General features: G+C 37.4%; 1 protein-coding gene across 1 annotated transcript in view; it reads right to left on the reverse strand.

Annotated features, from left to right (window-relative positions):
• The window catches only part of IL2RA (interleukin 2 receptor subunit alpha), a 55,000-nt gene that overhangs the window by 23,384 nt on the left and 9,924 nt on the right, over positions 1–21,692 (reverse strand). The window contains exon 2 of the mRNA XM_036761102.1: positions 1,148–1,336. Within this exon, the coding sequence (XP_036616997.1) occupies positions 1,148–1,336 (189 nt within the window). The remainder of the gene's footprint in view (positions 1–1,147; positions 1,337–21,692) is intronic.

Genomic DNA, 21,692 nt, shown 5'->3' on the forward strand with positions numbered 1-21,692 from the left:
CACAATTGAAAACGTCTGATTTTTTGGATGCCTGTTGTGCGACTTCTGGGTCACTGGCTGGTACCACCACATATAAATAAATAACCTGATAGAATACACAGGATACTTCCTCTGATCTCTGATCAGGATTGAGATTCCTTTCAGACTCCAGAAGCTGTGCAGCCCCTAAAACACCTGTGCCTAAATTTTTTATTAGTTGGTATTAGAAATTAGAAGCAACAGAAACTTGTTCTTTGAACACTCCAGATTTTGTAACTTTGTTTTATCTTGGTTTTCTGAAGCTAAATGAGGAAGATACTTTTATGCTTTGTTGGAAGAGAGAGTGATACTGGAACATTCTCTCTTTTTCTTTTTTTCCCCAACCACATCTGTCATTTCACTGGCCTAGTGAATTCGTAAAGATATTTTCCTCCACACAGATCAACAACTAATGTGCAAAATGGTCACATAGCTAGTATTCGTCAGAAGTAGGACTTGAAACTTCTTGACTCCAGGTCTGGTCCTTTATACACTTGCAGTGGCCAAAAATGATGGTGGCAGCCACCATGAGCTTGAAGCTAGAGAAGGCTGAGGAAAGCAGCTCATTGTGATATTCAATTCATTTGAGAGGCAGAGGCAACATGCTATAATGAATTCTACTGATGATATTTCTATGTGACTTCTGATGTCACAGCCTCCCTGGGTCTCATCTGTAAAAGATGACCGTAAGCTTGCTTCCAACTTTAGATTTATGATCCCATGATCTTTAGAGGAGTGACTAGATTCAGAAAGACCTGAGTTCGAGTTCTTTCTCTGATTGCACATACTGGCTGGGTAACCATGAGCAAATCGCTTAGCCTTTCAGTGCCCCAGACAAGATCTCCAAGACTGTATCACTGAGGAGTTACTGATCTGCATTGGTGGAGAGGGTTTCCAAATTTGTAGACCAAAATAAAAATAAGAAGTAGTATTTTGTCTTTGGAGAGCTGCCAATAAATTATTCATTATTTTCAGAAGCAAAAACCCAAGTATCATTTTATTAGCAGAAATTCTATAAGAGAAGGGGAGAAGTCTGTGGATCACCTGGAGAATCCTTATAGAATTATGAAGTTCCCATATGCAAACCACAGTTGTCCTTCCTTGTTGAATTACAAAAAGAAACACTTACATTTACCCTTACACTGACACTTATCATTCCAGGAAAGATGCCCTTGTGTATCTTCACACTCAATGAGAAAGGGAGTGCCTTCCTCCCTATCATAACCAGGTTTACAGGAACAGTCTAGGATTGTGCCCTTCATATAAATTTGCGTTTCAAAGGAGGCAAAGTCAATTTGAGGTGGATGTGGGCATTCTTCTGAAAGACAAAAACCCCACAAAACAAAAATCAGTAACACATTAAGACATTGGTTTTAGGCAAATGTACCTTTCAAAGACAATCCCCCAGGGATGAATTGAACAATGATCTTGTGGAGGATTCTTGGCTATTCTGAGACCTGGAAGACTTCCTCTACCACCCTAGGACAAAGAACTGTTGCCTCTTTGGACAGACTCAGAAGACTACCAGGTTGAAAGAGACCAAGCTACTGCCCCAGAAGGTCAAGAGCTCATTCCAGAAAGCATAGAATAACTATTTAAACACAACGCTTGGCAACAAATCTCCATTCACACTTTTTGCCTTTGCAGTAGCAATCCCAGAAGCCATTTCTGATTTTGCCTACCTAAAACAGCTGCCCTGTTTTGACCTCACTAGACTCAGTTTCTCTGTATGTGACTACCTCTTGTTCTAGGGAGATAGATATCACTGTCTACATTCCTGCACCTGCCCACTTAACCCAACATTTCCTGAGAATATTTAGTCTCCATATTTACATGCTTGCTTGAGCCAGGACCTACCACTATAAGAGAGGCCTAGAGGGTTCCAATTCTGGTTGAACACCAGAAGTATCCTGGATAACTTGTGTACTTGGGAGATCGATCAGCAAGCTTTTATTAAGCACCTACTATGTATCAGGCACTGCAGATACAAAAATGAAAGTGAAACAACCCTAGCTTAGAATGTTATTTTCTGTCGAGGGTCAATATGTACAAATTTTAATCTTTTAGGTAAGCAGACAAATATAATCCAAAAGCTCTGTGATATCAATTCAGGAACTCTCTCCATTAAATCTTGCTTATCCTATGTGACCTTTATCCACATTCTCCCAAAAGTTCCACAAAGGTTTCACCCAATGTGCTTGACACCTTCCTTGACTTCTTTCAACATCAAGAAGGTACCAATGGAACACTGGGACAATTCTCCTGTGTTACATGTGGGCCTGACTCAGGCAAACTCCCTGTTTTTCAAGTTGGGATGAAATCAGTTATTTCTAGGTCATTTAATAGTTAGCAAAAGAAGGTTTATTTAGCCACAGCATAGAAAGAAATACTCAAGAAGTATATTCTAACACTTAGCTTGTACAGACAAGGCTGCTTCATTACTACATAGAAATAGTTAAAAAAATTCTTTTTTCATTGAATCCATGTTTGTGAAAGTCCTGTGTTCAGCATTGTTTTTGTGCATAGCAACAAATGACCTACCTTATACCTGGTTCATAGTATTCCCTTCTCTGTAAAGAAGACTCACAAATCTATTCAGACTTAATATTTCTGTTAAACTCTAGTCCAGCATCACTAACTGCCTGCTGGACATCTTCATCTGGATGTCTCATAGGTCTTTCAAACTCAACATGACCCAAATAGAACTCAATACATTCCCTCCACCGCAACCTTGCACCCCACACCTCCAACTCTTTCCTGATCTAAACCTTCCTGTTTCTCTCAATGGCACCACCATTCCCCCAGTCAGGTTTACAATATTAGGGTCATACTGCGTTCATTTGTTTCCTTCATCACCACCCCCACCCTCCATCCTATCAATTGTTAAGTCTTGTCACTTCTGTCTCTGTTCTTTCTACTCATGCAGCCTCTCCCAGTTCAAGCCCTTCTCAGGTCTTGCCTGAACAATATTGCAACAGCTTCTTAGGCTCTCTGCTCTCCAATCCATTCTCCACACAGCTGCCCCATTGATAGTTATAAAACACAGATCTGATCATATCATCACACAATTCAAAAATCTTCAGTGACTTCCTAGTGCCTCTAAGATAAAATAAAAAAATTTCAGCCTAATATTTAAAGCCCTCCATAATATGGCTTCCATCTATATTTCCAATTTTATTTCATATTAATATACTTCATACACTCTCTATTTTGGTCAACGTAAGCTGCTGGTTGTCCCCTGTACATGTCATTGTTTCTCTTAGATCTATGCCTTTGGACAGGCATTCTTATATCCGGAATGCACTCTTTCTTCACCTCTGTCTCTTAGGATTTCTTGTTGTTGCTGTTTAGTTGTTTTAGTTGGCTCTTCATGACCCTGGGGTTTTCTCTGCAAAGATACTGGAGTGGTTTGCCATTTCCTTCTACAGCTCATTTTACAGATGAGGAAACTGAGGCAAACAGGGTTAAGTGAATTTCCCAGGGTAATTTCCCAGCTAGTAAGTGTCTGAGGTCGCATTTGAACTCAGGAATAGGGGTTTTCTTGACTCCAGGATCAGCACTCTATCTACCGTACCACCTAGCTGCTTCTTTCAAAGCACAACTCACATGCTACCTCCCGAAGGAGGCCTTTCCTGAAGTTGCTAATTTTAAGTGGGAAATCCTCCTTAAAGTTATTTCATACAACTTTGTATATATTTATTTGTGAAGCAGGTAGTGTTTAATTTTGCATTGTTGTACCCCCAGCTTCCAGCACAGGGTCTTGCATATAATAATAATACTGAACAGTTTTTAAATTGTTAGATTCCATAGATGTAGATGGAGAACATAGCATCTTACTAACAGATGGCTTCGCATCTGCATAAAGATGGTAATCAAATATATGGGAGCTAAGGAAGTTATCCAGTAAAAGAGTGTAAAGAGAACAGAGAAAAGGGTCTAGGACAAAACCAGAGCTGGTCAGCATGATATGGATGGATGATGAATAAATAGAAAGAGGTGACCCAGGTAGGAGAAAAACCAAGAAAGAGCAGTGTCTCAAAAAAGAGAAAAAAAAGTATCCACTCAGTGGGCCACCTACTTAACAGTTCCCAGAATCGTAAAAGTCTAGTAACTCCCCCTGCTTTTGTGGTTATGTACATAGTCCTACTGTCTCTCATATCACTTATAAATAAACCAATAAGGTTAGACCTTTAGTTGCTGTGGAAGAATGTAGAAGAAACTTCTTAGAAGGCTTTAAAGGAGGTTTTCAGTGAATGTTTATAAGGATATCCATACCAGGAAAGAATTGCATTGGAGGTTTGTCAGAAAACCTTCTTTTCAACTATGGAGAATTATCAAGTGCAAGAGGATGCTTGGAACCTGGAGCTGTTTTTTTTTGGGGGGGGCTCCATTCTAGCATTTTTCAGAAAGGTTCAGTGTGGAAAATTGACATGATCTCGTTGAGCCAGAGGATAGAGATTAAACAAGGCTTAGAAATATAGAGAGTAATAAGGTTAAAAGATTAGGCTTTTTTTTGAGACTTTAATCATGTTTCCTTGATAGGCCAAAATAGTCTCATTAATTGATTGAGTTTTGGCATTCAGAGTTTATTTAATTGTGACAAATCACTTAATATCTGGATATCTGAAGGCAATTTAAGGAGGGAGAGAGAAAACCTAGTAAAAAGCTCTAAGAAAACTTTGGGGAAGAGACAATTTTCAGATAGGTTTGAGTGAGGAGCAGTTAATAATCCTGGATCCTCATTATCTCAAACTGAGACTATCACAATAAGCAACTAGATGGTTTCCTTGACATAATTCAACTTATATACCAGATGAACTTTACTAATGCACAATTCTGATCGTATTATTCTACTCATCAAAAACCTTCACAAGCTTTCAATTGCTCGGTAAATAAGATTCAGACTCAGTCATGACCTACTCAATCTTGGATTCCTGAGGAGACAGAACTTTCCAAGGATCACAAAGCACTGAGAAGGGACATTTATATTTCCATGCCACTTTTTTCTTCCCTCCCCCTCAGCCCTAGAGAATACAATGGTCAGGGGGCAATGGTGGAGTAGCAAGAATTAATGGACTCTGAATTGCAATGTGGACAGAGAATTGCAGAATGGCTCTAGACAAGCCAGTCTTGAAAAAGGAAGCCATATGGCCTGAGAGGTACTAGCTCCTAGGGGCAGCAGTGGAGAGACAATATTTCCTGAACCCCAGACTTCTAGGAGAATGGCAAAAGGTTCTAGACCTGTTCTGGAGGAATGTTAATAGTTCCAGGTCCTCACCTCCTAGAAAAGGAAGATTGCCTTAAGAAAAGGAGCTAACAGAGTGCTAGAATCCCAGAATAAATAGGACTGAACATGTGGTTTGGAAACTATAGGAGCAGCAAAAGACTGACTGAGTCATGATGTAGGAGAACCGTGTCCTTCAACTAATGTGAGTAATTTGGAGAATATAGACCCTATGGGAAGGATGGTCATTTGGCTTTCTCTTTTAGACCAAAGACCCCTCATAGTTGTGAGCTCACAGTTTATATGCCCTTCTAAGAGTAGGTGTTCCCCAGGAGTGCCTAATCAATTCTGATTCATTAACTCAATGGGAGATGGGCTTTTTTGGGGTACCTGACTTAGGTCACTCAAATCTTGGTCAAAGAGACATTAATTTCCATATCACCTGTCTTGAAAGAATGAGAGAATTTCTTTTGCTGTCTGATTAGATTTTGGCCTGGGTAAATCTTTAAGAGATATTTCTTACATTGGTTGGTTTCTGGATGAGGAAGCAGAAAAGGGTAAATGATCAATTTAACTTTTGCCAGAAACAAAATATCCACTCATTTTGAATTTGTGGTCAATGAAAACACATAAACCTCTTTTAACTAATTTATGTGTAGCTCAGCAAGCTTATCTGCAAGTTCTTTCAACTTCCTTGGGGATATTCATCTGGAAGATGAGACGAACTTATTTAGATCAATTAGGGATTACTTTACTATCTCTTCACATATTATACAGCTAGATTATCTCCTAGCCATGTTGGTTCCAATGTGAAGATCACTTCCTTTGATTATAAAAGTGGAACTAGCCCCAATTACTTCTGAGCCACTGGTCACTGACCCTGAGCTCACTCAGCACCACTTCCACACTTCCCAAACTACCATCAGTGAGACTGCATTAGCAGATCCAAGGATGTGACACAGGTTAACATGAAAACCCCTGATCTCCCCTCCTTCTTTCAAGTGCTATAGAGATTCCAGCTCCAGACTGCAGAAGTTTCCTCAGACCTTGACAGCCAGCTTGGTCACAGCCCTTCAGGAGCAAAAATCTTTTGGGAGCTGCACCCTGGAAGCACTAATGCTGCAAAGTTCTGAATAGCCAGTGCCAGGGAAAGCAGGCTCTGAATTGTTGATACCAGGTCAGAGAACTAAGGAAAAGAGGGAGTGAGACAGGTCACCAGGGTAGGACATGGTGTATGTGGAGAACTGTGCAGCACTCCACCAAACCTGAGGGAAGAGCACAGCATCCAGCTATGACTAGTTCTGACTACCCAAAACTCAGCTAAGGCAGAGACCTGGCTGGTGAACTGAATTGTCCAATGTGGGAGGAAGTTGAGATGTTTTGAAATCTAGTTCCCCCAATTGATCCAACAGTTTATGAGACAGAGTGTCCTATGGAATTTGAGGAGAAAATGGAACTACAATGTGCTTTTTCTGAGTGGTTTAAAAGAGAAATGAAACTTATGAGAGCAGAATTTATGTCCTACACAGCAAAAATAATGAGCAGAATAGAAAAACTTAAATTTATAATGGCAAGCCTTACTAAAGAATTAAGAGAGAGAAAAATAGATTAGGAATGCAAATAGAAAGAAGTGAAAGATAATCTAGAAGAAGAGAAGCAAAAAGCCCAATGACATTGAAAGAAAATATGCTATGTAAGCAAAACATACAGATCTTGAAGACAGGATGGATGGAGACAATTTAAGGATCATGAGTCTTCAAAAGAACATGACAGGACAAAAAAACCTTAACATCATTATGATCATTACGAAGGAACTAACACAAACCAACTGCCTAGAATTTTTGAAGATAGAAAATGAAATTCCAATTGAAAGCATTCACAGATCATGTCCAGAAAAAAATCTGAAGGTGGCAAACTCCAACAGGGATTCAATACTGCAAACACATTGTGGTTAAATTTAAGAATTCCATTCAGAAACAGCAGGTTTTGTAAGCAATCAGTAGAAAGATCTTCAAATACAAAGAAAAGGACATTTGAATAGCTCCATTATTCCATACCCACTAGAAAAAGGAGGAGAGAATGAATGGAAAAATGTATTCTGAAGAGCCCTGGAGCTCAGGATACAGCCCAGGGTGACCTAGACTGCCAATCTGAGCTTAACCATATGGGACAAAAGATGGATATTCAATAATAAAAAAAAAGAGCTTAAGACATTTTTAGAGAAAAACCCCACAGTACTGAAAAGATTATTTACTTCTCAAACACCTCAAACAACAGAAGTGCAGGAGGAGTGAATAAATACAGACAGGAATAGCAACAGGGTGACACCAGAAAGACCAGTAAGAGACCTTTTTTTCCCTAATGTGCACAAGGAGACAAAGGTAAAGTCAGAAATCTGGGAGAGGTAACAATGAAGAGGTGGACAGGTGGATTATGAACAGAACCTAGTGATACCCTGACTATTAGGTGAATATTTCTTTTGTGAGATCACATTGTAATATGGGAGGTTATATCAAAAGGGGTGGGGGAAGCAGGAGGATAGAAAAAAATGAAGTTCCAGGGTCAAATGAAGGGCTAATAATGAGGGGAATGTGATCTCTGTGGTTTTAGAAAAAGAAGAGTTTACAGGGGAGTAGGTAAAGAGGGAGGAAAGATTGAAAAGGGGAGAAAAGAAAGAAGGCCTTACTTTAGAGGTGAGAGGGGATTCCAATGATGAATACTCCTGTGGGTGAAGGGAGATGAGGACTTTACACCAGATGAGGCCTGGAGGATTTGGTGCCTGGAAAGTCTACTTGCCCTGGGGGGTGGGGAGAGTTGGAACCACTTGGGGAACCTGGCACTTGGAGGACTGGGAGAGCATGGACCCAGAGAGGTGATTTCCAGGCAAATGTAGAGAGAAAAGGTCAACAAGAGAGGGTAGTGGGGGAAAGTATCCCATTGTGGGGCAGTGTTTTCTCTGACACCTGCAACAGAATAAGGCACAGTGGAAAAGTGGAATCCGTGAAGTAAATCCTGCAAGGCGGTGACTAATTTGATTACAAAAAGGAAAGAAGAAACCAAATTACTAATATCAAAAATGAAAAGAGTAAATGCACAACACACAGTTGTTTCATAGTTGATTATCATTACAATATTTCTGTTACTACGTATAGTGTTTTCCTTCTTCTGCTTACTTTACTTTGCACCAGTTCATATAAGTCTTCCCAGGTTTTCTAGAGTCATTCCTTTCATCATTTCTTTCAGTATGACAGTATTCCATCATAATCATATACCACAACTTGTTCAGCCATTCCCTAGTTAATGAACATCCCTTCAACTTTCAAGTCTTTGTCACTATAAAAAGAGCTGCTATAAATATTTTTGTACACATAAATCCTTTTCCTTTCTATTTGATCTCTTTGGGATACAGACTTAGTAAGCGGTATTAATGTGTCAAAGAGCATACATAATTTTGTTGCCTATATGGTATAGTTTCATAGCATAGTTTATAGCATGATTTTGTAGGGCGTATTTCCAAATTGTTCTCCAGAATGGGTGAATCAATTCACAACTTTACCAACCATTCATTAGGGTACCTCCTTTCCTACATCTCCTCCAGAATTTGTTATTTTCCTTTTCTGTCATCTTAGCCAGTGATAGGTCTGAGTTGGTATCTCAGAGTTATTTTAATTTACATTCTTCTAATCACTAGTGATTTAGAGCATTTTTTCACATGTATATTGAGAGTTTGAGTTCTTCTTTTGAAATCTGCCTGTTCATATCTTTGACCATTTACCAATTGGGAAATGGCTCTTGTTTTTATAAACTTGGCTCAGTTCCCTATGTATTTAAAAAATGAGGCCTTTATCAGAGAAGCTTGCTGCAAAATTTCCCCCTAGTTTCCTCTTTTCCTTCTAATTGGTTTTATTTGTGCAATCCCTTTCAAATTTAACATAAAAGATATTATCCATTTTGTGCTCCGTGCTACTCTCTATCTTGTTTAATCATAAAATCTTCCTTTATCCATAGATTTGACATATATTATTTTCTATGCTCCCCTAATTTAGTTATGATATCACCCTTTATGTTTAAATCATGTATCCATTTTGACTTTATATGATGTGAGATCTTCATCTAGGCCTGGTTTCTGATAGATTACTTTGCAATTTTCCCAGAACTTTTTTTGTCACTAGTGAGTTCTTGTCCCAAAATCTTGGATCTTGTGGTTTATCAAACACACTAAATTACTATGGTCATTCATTTCTGTATTTGTGTGCCTATTCCATCCCACTGTTCAATTCCTACTTCTTAGCCAGTACCAGTTTGTTTTGATGATTACCGCTTGGTACTGCAGTTTGAAATCTGGTACTGCTATGCTGCTTTCCTTCACCTTTTGTTTTTCTAGATGAATTTTGTTATTATTTTTATTTTCTAGCTCTCTAAGTAATTCTTTGGTAGTTTGATTACTGTGGCACTGAATAAGTAAATTAATTTAGGTAGAATTTTCATTTTTATTATATTGGCTCATCTTACCCATGAGCAATTAACATTTCTCCAATTGTTTAGATCTGTATTTGTATGAGAAGTGTTCATATAGTTCCTGGGTATGTCTTAGTAGATAGACTCCCAAGTATTTTATATTGCATACAGTTATTTAAAATGCAATTTCTCTTTCTCTCCCTTCCTGCTGGGTTTTGTTGCTAATATATAGAAATACTAATGATTTATGTACGTTTATTTTACATTCTGCAACTTTGATGAAAGTGTTAATTGTTTCAATTAGTTTTTTAGTTTATTTTCTAGGGTTCTTTAAATATACCATCATATTATTTGTAAAGAGTTGTAGTTTTGTTTCCTTAATGTCTAGTCTTATTCCTTTAATTTCTTTTTCTTTTTTATTTCTACAGCTAGTGTTACTAGTCCCACATTGAATAATAATAGTGAAAACAGCCATCCTTACTCTTATTGGGATTATTTCTCTCCATTATAAAGTTTGCTTTTGGTTTTAGATGGATATTATCTGTCATTTAAAGAAAAGTTCCATTTTTCCTATGCTTTCTAGTGTTATTAGTAGGAATGGGTGTTGTATTTTGTCAAAAGCTTTTTCCACATCTTGATTTTTGTTGTTTTTATTATATATGGTCACTAACACCTTTAATTTTCCTAATATTGAATCAGTCCTGCATTGCTTGTATAAACCCAGCCTAGTCATAGTGTATGATCTTTGTAAGATATTTCTATAGTCTTCTTGCTAGCATTTTATTTAAAATCTTTCATTAATATTTATTAGGGATATTGGCTGATAGTTTTCTTTCTCTGTTTTTGCTCTTCCTAGTTTAGGTATCAAAACTATATTTGTGTCATAAAAGGAATTTGGTAAGATGCATTATTTACCTATTTCTTCAAATAGTCTTTGTAGTATTGGAATTAATTGTTCTTTAAATATTTGGGTAGAATTCACTTTTAAATCTATCTGGTCCTGGGTATTTTATCTTATGAAGCTCATTTATGGCTTATTCAATTTCTTTTAAAAATATAGCGTTGTTTAAGTATTCTATTTTCTTTTTATGTTAATCTGGGAAATTACTAATTTTTGTAAATATTCATCCATTTCACGTAGATTGTCAATTTTATTGACCTATATCCAGGTAAAATAAAACCTAATAATTGTTTTAATTTCATCTTCATTGGTAGTTCATCTACCCATTTCATTTTTGATACTGCTAACTTGGTTTTCTTCTTTCTTTTTCTTGTATCAAATTCACCAGTGATTTATTTTGTAAAATCAGCTCATCATTATCATTATCTTTCATGAGATTATTAATTGTTTCTATCATATGCTCTTTGGTTCACTCATTCCTTAGGATTAGATTATGTATTTTCCAACTAATTTTTAATTTATGCTTCCAAGGTCCTTTATTCAGAAACTGCTTAGAGAGGAGAGCCCAAAATGGATGCAACAAAAGTTTTGATCACCTAAGGAATGCAGAGAAAAGAAAGGGACTAGATAAGTATAGGAGCCATGAACCAGAGAATGAAAGTCTAGAATAGACAGAAAGAGAGCATGGACAGTGAAGAGAATGAATGATAGAAATACTCTCTCGAAAAAGACACACACACACACAAAAGAAATTTAAAATGCTAGTGAATAGGACTAGTTGAAGGGGAAAACAGGAAGTGTTTGACTGCTTGGGGGAGAAAAAAAAAGAGGGAATGAATTAAATAACCAGATAAGATCAGGAAATTTTTTTCCCTTTTATCACAGACTCCTCTATAACCACCTCTTCCCCTCTTGCTTCCATGCAGCCCCAATTTTATAATTTTGTACCATATACAAAAAATTGATTCACCTATTGGTGAGGTGCTATAAGATTCTGTCTGTAATACTTCAGGCCCATTTCTCCACCAGGAACTAAAAAGCAAAAAGTACAAAGGGAAAGGGGTAAAGAAGGGGATAAGGGGAAGAGAGCCAGTTGGAGTAGGGACACCTTAAAAAGTATTAAACTAAAGTAACTGAAGAGACATAGTACTATTTTTTCTATGGAAGAGGGAAAAATCTCAACTTATAAACTTAATTTTAAGGAGAAATGGAAGAAAACATAAAGCTAACTCTCATGATTTCAATAAATGAAACCACCCAATAAAATGAAAAAGAGCAATAGATTGGATAATAAAATAAAACTCTATAATCTGTCACTTATAAGAAACACATGTAAAGATATAACAGAATAAAACTAAGGATTAGGAAAAAATTTCTATCAAGTAAATCCAAAAAAACCAAAAACAAAAAACAAACCTGAGGAGTTGCAACCTTGCTGTCAAAGCAAAAACAAATTTTGAAAAAATAAAATAGGAGGATTCTGGGAAGACAGTGGACTAGGTCACAAAACTTTCAGCTCTCCAAATTTCCTCCACAAAAAAAGACAGAACATTACCTCAGAGGGAATGTAGAGCCCCAGAAATAAACAAAAATTGGGGTAAAGCAGTTGTCCTCCTAAGATAATTTGAGAAGACCCCCAGGAAAGACCTGATCTTCAGAGATGGAGGTTCAGCCTCAGTGAAGGGCACACACTTCCAGGTGACTGCAGAATCAATGAACCTGGGGGCAGTTGGGTTGTGAGGCAGCCTTAGCCTTAGAAACTTTCATCTCACAGACACTGTGGGAGTGTGATGGCTGAGTAGGAGAAGATTGAAGGACCTTCCACTGTTGAGGGACACCAAGCATAGCTGTGCTTACCAGATGGGTCCTGGGCTGTTGCTGCAGGGAAGAAGGAGCTAGCACACATCTGGTGAGCGCAGTAGTAGATGGGTGGGGACCCTGCTGATTGTGGGCAGTTCATGAGAGCAGAGTCTCTGGTTTCAGTTCCAGGGAGCAAGATCATTTGTGGGACAATGTGGCTGGGGGTTTTAGTCATGCCTTAGGAGTGGAGAACAAAACCCAAAGTTGGGTCCCAGGACAGACCTCAGAAAATGGTAGTAAGAAGGATGGGAGGCTTGGGGCATCATTCCCCATACTTTGGGACTAGAACTTGGTTACACTAATAGCCGTTTGAAACAAAATAAAACAAATAAATGAGTAAGCAAAGGAGAAAGACCCCAACCATAGACAGCTACTACGGGGATAGAGAAGATCTGGGTTCCTATTCAGAGGAAGGTAATAGACCTAAAAAAAGTCATTCCTTTTTCAATGAGGAACATCAAATGGTCCCAAGCACAAAATGAGTTCTTGGAAGAACTTTAAAAAAGACTTTAAAAATCAAATAAGAGAGATCAAGGAAAAATTAGAAAAAAACCCAAAGAGCAGCCCAAGAAAATCAAGAAAATTATGAAAAGAAAATCAACCAACTTGAAATAGAAAATCAAAAACTTAAGGAAGAAAATAATTTCTTGAAAACTAGAATTGGGCAAGGAGAAGCTAATGATGTTCTTGGATGCCACGAAATAATAAAACAAAATCAAAAGAATGAAAAAAAATAGAAAAGAATATAAAACATGTTATCAGAAAACAAATGATCTGGAGAATGGATTGAGGAGAAATAATTCAAGAATGGTCAGATTACTGAAAATTATGATTAAAAAAGGAATCGGGGGGGGGAGGGGACAGACCCAAGATGGCAGCTGGAAAGCAGGGACTTGCCTAGGGATCTCCCCCAGGACCCTCCAAACACCTATAAAAATGGCTCTGCACAAATTCTAGAACTGCAGAACCCGCAGAATAGCAGAGGGAAGCATGGCTCCAGGCCAGGACAGTCTGGATGGTCGCTGGGTAAGGTCTATCACACTGAGCTGGGAGCAGAGGGGAGCAGAGTCCAGCATGGGCTGTGCCTGGACCAACCAAACCAGGAGCCAGGTGGAACAGGCCCTAGCACCCTGAATCAGTGAGCTGTGGTAGTTACCAGACTTCTCAACCCATAAACACCAAAGACAACAGAGAAATTTAGTGGGAAAAATTGTGGGGGACAGAGTGAAAGGAGTTTGAGGTTTGGCCACTGGAGGTGGTGCAGCTATAGAACTACAGCTGCAGTGACTTCTGGCCCCAGGCCCACCTGGTGGGAGGAATTAAATGGTGAATCAGAGCAGGAGTGCAGAGCCTGCTTAGATCTGAGTTGCGGTTTGGGTTGGCGGTTGTTGAGGGAGGAGGAGCACTGGTGTGGCAGAGCTTGCAGTGAGAAATAGCTCTGAAAATAACAGTGCAGCCCCTCAAGCTTGGGACAAAGTACTCTCTACTCCACAAGCAGTTGTACCCCAACAAAAAACTCATGGGTCAGGTAGTTGGCTGGGAACATGGCCAGGCAGCGAAAACGGACTCAGACTCAGGCTCAGACTTTGGAATCTTTCTTTGGTGACAAAGAAGACCAAAACATACCGCCAGAAGAGGTCAACAAAGTCAAAGAGTCTACAACAAAAGCCTCCAAGAAAAATGTGAACTGATCTCAGGCCACAGAAGAGCTCAAAAAGGATTTGGAAAAGCAGATTAGAGAACTAGAGGAAAAACTGGGAAGAGAAATGAGAATGATGTGAGAAAACCATGAAAAACAAGTCAATGACATGCTAAAGGAGACCCAAAAAAATACTGAAGAAAACAACTCCTTAAAAAAATAGACTAACTCAAATGGCAAAAGAGCTCCAAAAAGTCAATGAGGAAAAGACTACCTTGAAAGGCAGAATTAGCCAAACGGAAAAGGAGGTCTAAAAGACCACTGAAGAAAATACCACCTTAAAAATTAGATTGGAGCAAGGGGAAGCTAGTGACTTTATGAGAAATCAAGATATTATAAAACAGAACCAAAGGAATGAAAAAATGGAAGACAAGGTGAAATATCTCATTGGAACAACCACTGACCTGGAAAATAGATCCAGGAGAGATCATTTAGAAATTATTGGACTACCTGAAAGCCATGATCAAAAAAAAGCCTAGATACCATCTTTCAAGAAATTATCAAGGAGAACTTCCCTGATATTCTAGAGCCAGAGGGTAAAACAGAAATTGAAAGAATCCACCAATCACCTCCTGAAAAAGATCTCAGGAAGAAAACTCCTAGGAATATTGTTGCCAAATTCCAGAGTTCCCAGATTAAGGAGAAAATACTGCAAGCAGCCAGAAAGAAACAATTTGAGTATTGTGGAAACACAGTCAGGATAACATAAGATCTAGCAGCTTCTACATTAAGGGATTGAAGGGCTTGAAATATAATATTCTGGAGGTCAGTGGAGCTAGGATTAAAACCAAGAATCACCTACCCAGCAAAACTGAGTATCATGCTTCAAGGCAAAATATAGATTTTCAATAAAATAGAGGACTTTCAAGCTTTCTCAGCGAAAAGACCAGAGATGAATAGAAAATTTGACTTTCAAACACAAGAATCAAGAGAAGCATGAAAAGGTAAACAAGAAAGAGAAATCATAAGGGACTTACTAAAGTTGAACTGTTTTGTTTACATTGCTGCATGGAAAGATGATGAGTATAATTCATGAAACCTCAGTATTAGGGAAGCTGATGGGAATATGCATATATGCATACAAACATACATACATACATATATAAAATCAAAGTAAGGGATGAGAAAGGAATATATTGAGAGAGGGAGAAAGGGAGAGATAGAATGGGGTAAATAATCTCACATAAAAGTGGCAAGAAAAAGCAGTTCTGTAGAAAGGGAAGAGGGGGCAGGTGAGGTGGAATGAGTGAATTTTGCTCTCACTGGATTTGACCTGAGGAGGGAATAACATGCACACTCAACTGGGTCTCTTACCCCACAGGAAAGATGGAGGAAGGAGATAATAAAAAAGGGGGCATGATAGAAAGGAGGGCAGATGGGGGAGGAGGTAATCAAAAACAAACACTTTTGAAAAGGGACAGGGTCAAGGGAGAAAATTGAATAAAGGGAGATAGGATAGGAAGGAGCAAAATATACTTAGTCTTTCGTAACATGAGTATTGTGGAAGGGTTTTGCATAATGATACACATGTGGCCTATGTTGAATTGTTTGCCTTTTTAGGGAGGGGGGTGGGGAGGGAAGAGGGGAGATAATTTGGAACTCAAAGTTTTAAAAGCAGATGTTCAAAAAAAGTTTTTGCATGCGACCAAGAAATAAGATATATAGATAATGGGGCATAGAAATCTATCTTGCCCTACAAGAAAGTAAGGGAAAAGGGGATGAGGGGGAGTGGGGTGACAGAAGGGAAGGCTGATGGGGGAATGGGGCAATCAATATATCCCATCTTGGAGTGGGGGGGGGAGAAAATTTGTAATTCAAACTCTTGTGAAAATCAAGCCTGAAAACTAAAAATATTATATAAACAAATCAAAATAATAAAAAATTAAGCAACATAAAAAAAGAATCTTGATACCATATTACAAGAAATTATTAAGGAAAGTTGCCCTGAAGTTTTGGAAGAAGTAGGTAAAGCAAAAATAGAAAAAAATCTACTGATCGTCACCTTAAAGAGATCCTAGGAGAAGAACTTACAGGACTATCACAGCCAAGTTTCAAAGCTCCCTGGTTAAAGAGAAAATATTAGAAACAATAACAAAAAAAACCCCTATAATTTAAATATCATGGAGCTACAAGATGCGTTACACAAGACCTAGCAGCTGCTAGCTGAAGAAATATATAGGTATATGTATATATATAACATATGTATATATATATATATATGTACATACAGATGTATGTATGTGTATGTGTATGTGTATCTATATGTATGTATGTGTGTATATATATGTGTGTATATATATATATATATATATATATATATATATATATATATCTTTGCTTAATTGTAGCCTTCTTTAGGGTCAGAGGAGCGGAGAAATAAACTAAAAAGTGCATAGCAGAGAATAAAAGAAGACATAAAGAAGCAAAGAAAAGCTGGGCAGTTTTGAAACCAATGTGTAGTATTTATTATATGGGTTGTCTTGAAATAGAAATTTATTGTTTTATATTGAATCCTCTCATGTTCTGCTGTGTACATGGCAATTTTTTCTTTTCTTATTTTATATTTAAATTTAAAATTAAAAAATAAGCAAATAAAAGGAAAAATAAAACAGGATAAAAATGAAAACTATATTATGCTGAAAGAATCATAAACAAGCAACCAATAACATTAATAAATATATTCTCTTAATGCCTTAGTAACCAAATTAATAAAAGAAAAATTATTTGAATTATAAGAATAAAAAAACCATTCTTTTTCTTTTAAGGAACTAAGTATTTATTTAAAAAATTTTAAAGCCAATAAATAAACAAAACTAAAAAAAAACAAAAAGGAGGAGATAGTAAATATTATAGGAGAAATAAATGAACTACAAACTAAAAAAAATAGAAATGATGAAAAAACTAATAGCTGGTTCTTTGAAAAGACTAACAAATTAATAAACCTTTAGCTAATATGATTTAAAAGATAATGGCAGAAAATTAAATCAATAAAATAGAAAACAAGGAAAGCAAAATCATAACAAAACCAGAACACATTTTCACATGCTAATGAAACTGAGAGCAAAAAAAGTAAAAATATACCTTCAAAATATAAAATATCTGAAGTGTCAGAAGACTAGAGAGAGATCTTAAATAATCTAATCCTAGAAAGGAAGATAGACATATCTGTAGACTAACTACCAAAAACAAAACAAAACAAAAGAATCTTCTTGATCCTGATGGATTCCCAGAAGGATAATATCAAATGTTTAAAGAACAATTAATAGCTGTACTTGACAAATTATTCTTAAAAACTGAGAATATTTGCTGATGATATAATGGTTTACTACGAAAATCTCAGGGAATTAATAAAGATGCTAATTGAGACAATAATTTCAGCAAAGTTGAAGACTACAAAATAAATCTTCAGAAATCAACTGCATTTTTATATAATAAAAAAATCTAAGAACTAATAACAGAAAAGGAAATCCTCTTCCAAGCAACTACAAAATGCATAGACCAGCAAAACAAAAAAACTTGCATAGATTCATTTACAAATTGCTCCTTGCATCAAATTTCTCTGATAAAGAGTTTGGTATCCATGCTAAATAAACAATTAATAAGTATATATTAGACTAATAGACATTTCCCAATAGATAAATGATCAAAGAATATGAACAAATAATTCTCAAAGGCAGAATTATAAAGAATTCAGAGCCACATAAAAGAATGCTCCAAAGTCCTACAAAAAAGAGAAATATAAATCAAAACAACCTTGAGATTTCACCTCACATTCTATAAATTATCCAAAATGACCGAAAATGGCAACAGTTAATATTGGAGGAGTTGTGGAAAGAAAGGGACACTAATACATTGTTGGTGGAGCTGTGAAATGGTTACAACCATTTTGGAAAGCAACGTGGAATTATGTAATTAATGTGACAAAAATGTCCATACCTTTTGACCAGAGACTCCATTTCTGGCCCTATACTCTAAGGAAGGCATTTATAAGAAAAAAAGTCCTTATATACTCCAAAGTATTTATAGAAGCACTTTTTGTGATAGCTCAGAATTGGAAACAAAGTAGAAGCCCATCAATTGGGAAATGGTTAAACAAATTATGGCTCATGAATATAGTGAAGTATTCCTGTCCTGTAAAAAGGAGTAGCTAGGGGCAGCTGGGTAGTGCAGTGAGTAGAGAACTGGACCTGGAGTTGGGAGGACCTGAGTTCAAATCTGGCATCAGGCACTTGTCACACTTACTAGCTGTGTGACCTTGGGCAAGTCACTCAACCCCAATTGCCCTGCCTTCCCCTTCAAAAAAAAGGGGCAGCTAGCTGGCACAGTAGAGTGTTGGCTCTGGAGTCTGGAGGATTTTAGTTCAAATCCTGCCTCAGTTAATTACTAGTTTTGTGACCCTGGGCAGGTAACTTAACCCTGTTTGCCTCAGTTCCTCCTCTATAAAATGAACTGGAGAAGGAAATGGCAAGAAAAACCCCACTAATTGATGCAACAACATCCTGTAAAAAATGATGAATGCACTGAATACAGAGAAGCACATTGCTGAGTTAACAAAAAAAAACCAGAGCCAAGAAAACATTATACAGGATGACTACAACAATATAAATGGGAAAAAACACATAAAAATCAAAGGTGAACATAGCAAAATTATAAAGGTCAGGCATGACTTAAATGAAGAGATAGGAGAGGACATTCCCAATCCACCCCTAAGTAGAGGTGAGGGATCCACAACTGTTGCACATTGTATGTTTCAGCCTTTTTCAGTGTATTGATTGACTGTGCTGATTTTGCCTTTTTCTTTTTTGTCTTGTGAAAAGTACTATTTGCTATATGAGACGGTTCTTTGGAAGGAAGAAAGGGAAAAAAGACTATTAGGGAAAGCTATGATAATGTAAAAAAAGACATCAATGCAAACATAAAAAGAGTAAAAAGACATTTTTTGGACGTGTGATACGAAAATTTGTTTTTCTTGGTAATGTATATTTGTTATAAGGATTTAATCTTTCTTCTTCTTCTTCTTCTTCTTCTTCTTCTTCTTCTTCTTCTTCTTCTTCTTCTTCTTCTTCTTCTTCTTCTTCTTCTTCTTCTTCTTCTTCTTCTTCTTCTTCTTCTTCTTCTTCTCTCTTTCCCTCCTTCCCTCTCTCCCTCCCTCCCTCTTTCCCTTCCTTCCTTCCTTCCTTCCTTCCTTCCTTCCTTCCTTCCTTCCTTCCTTTCTTGGTGAGGGGATGTGGGAAAGTGAAAAAATAAATTTTAATTAAAGATGTCAAAACATTAAAAAAAAAAGAAAAGGAGTGTGCCCTTGATATTGGTGTTACCTGAATTAAGAGAGAATTCAAACCAAGACAGATGTTTTCCTTGAATATTTTCATAGGTAGAAAATGGTAGAATTTTTCTAAAGGACAGAAAGCATACTTGCAGACTTAATACTCAGGTAAGAAAAATACTAGGCAAGTATTGAATAATTTCACTTTTTATCCTCGGATGAAAGTATAGACTATTGTTCACTAAAACTTTACCTTTATCAAAACTCAAACCAATTTTTGAAGGGTTAAAAAATAGCATATATCTATCCTGCTTGCACCTTTGCTCTCTCTTTACTTTACCATTAAGGCAACATCCCAGTCATGAAGTTTAGGGAAATAAGTTGTCTCCTAATATAAGATTGATGTGTCTGAAAACGAGCATTTTGGAAAGTATGCCAGTTATGTCTTAAAGCAAAAGAACCCAGGTCTCTCACTAGGACCATATCCTTTTCCTTCCCCTTTATTCCACATATGTTTTATTGCTATATTTGAACTATCTCTCCAGTAGACAGGCAGAATTTGAACAGGAAGGTAAAAAGTATTATTGGGGAAGGGTTGACCTTGGCTGGGGTGGAGTATAGCAAAGGGTGGAATTTGGGAATAAGTAAATGAGATTCATTTTTTTTCGGTGAGATAAGTTGGATAGGTGGTTTGAGATTGATTATGGAAAAATTTGAATGTCAGGTAGAGTAGTTCGGATTTTTGGGACAGAGAATTATAGACAACGAGGGGCCACTAGATGAGAGGCTGCTGAACAATGAATCTTAAGGACAAACAATCTGCTTCACAGACCTCTAATGTGGATCAGTAACTCCGTGGTAATTTAAAGTCTTAGTTGCCTGGGAAACAAAAAAAAATCTAGGTTACAGGATGGATCAGAAGAGATCAGAAATTTGTCTAAAAAGCCCTGAAAAAAATCCAGACTTCCAAGAATGCACATCATACTGTTTTCTTATGAGTATGTGGGAAGAAAGAAAGATAACCAAAAAGGGAGGATAGTCATGCTATGTTGAGAAGGGTGACTTGTATTCACTTGAACAAGAGATTTAGCCCCAAGGAAGTGCAAATGACAGGAGAGGGAAAGTGAAACTGATGGGTCTGGTGTGGGCAAAGGGAAACAGTGAAAGCCAAAAGTGAAAAGTAAAAATAAGTAAAGATCAAGAGCTAAATTCTAACACGTATGTGGTCTCTGTGTTCTAGCCAGTGGCTGCTGGCAGGATACCTTTTTTTTCCTATTAAGAGAAAGAATAGATCTTTGACTCTGAAATAGGTTTTCTGAAGATGGCATGTGGTATCAAAACAGCTAGAAACAGATACCACAGTCCTCATAGAGCGTGGTTTAAAGGCGCAGTTCTGTTTTTATTCAGAGGTAGAAACAACATAAAAACATTACCTTTGGGCAAAAAAGATGTTTAGCCCAGTTTCTCTGAACATGCTAATCGCAACCCCCTAAGATCTTAGTGAATCTTAAGATGCTTAGGAAAGTAGAACCTTCAGGGCTCTAGGGGTACATTTGAGGAGTGTGTGTGTGTGTGTGCGTGCGTGTGTGTGTGTGATAACCTAATACCATTGATTCAATCAGTCAGTAGATTGTTGTTGTTGTGTTTGTCCTTCGTTTTCAAAGAGGACCATGATATCAGGGAAATGATGACATGACTTACGGTTGACTTTGATTTGAGTGAGGGAGGGCTGGGCAAGGTCACCAGCCTCACTTTCTCCTCCAGAGCCATCTGGATCCAGTGATGAGATATTCATCAAGATAACTGGAGATGACCCAGGATGCAATGGGAGACCCTGGTCCTTTTAGGCTAAGGCTTTTGCATGTTTTCACTTAGAGTGAGGTAATGCCCATTCAGTGAATAGGCCTATTAAATACCTACTATGTGTCAGGCACTGTTCTAAGTTCTAGGGATACAAAAAGAGTCAAAAAGACAGTTCCCTCAAGGAACTTACAAATCACTGTGCTCCTTCCCTTTTCCCCAAGACTATCATTTGAAAATAGGTTAGTTTTTACAAAGCAGTATTTACTAAGGTGATACATTAATAAGAGTTCGCCTAAAACATGTCCCAAAAGTCTGTGACATACTTTCCTACAATAATATTCAGAGCTCAGGGGAAAGTGGGCTCAAGTTTAGAGAGCACAGGTGACAAAGGGCTGACTCATAGCCCTTGATTACTCAAAATCACTTTTCCTTTTTTGTTGGATGCTCAGAAACTTCCCTTCAAGCA

The sequence above is a fragment of the Trichosurus vulpecula genome, chromosome 5 (assembly GCF_011100635.1).
Source record: "Trichosurus vulpecula isolate mTriVul1 chromosome 5, mTriVul1.pri, whole genome shotgun sequence".
Lineage (NCBI taxonomy): Eukaryota > Metazoa > Chordata > Mammalia > Diprotodontia > Phalangeridae > Trichosurus > Trichosurus vulpecula.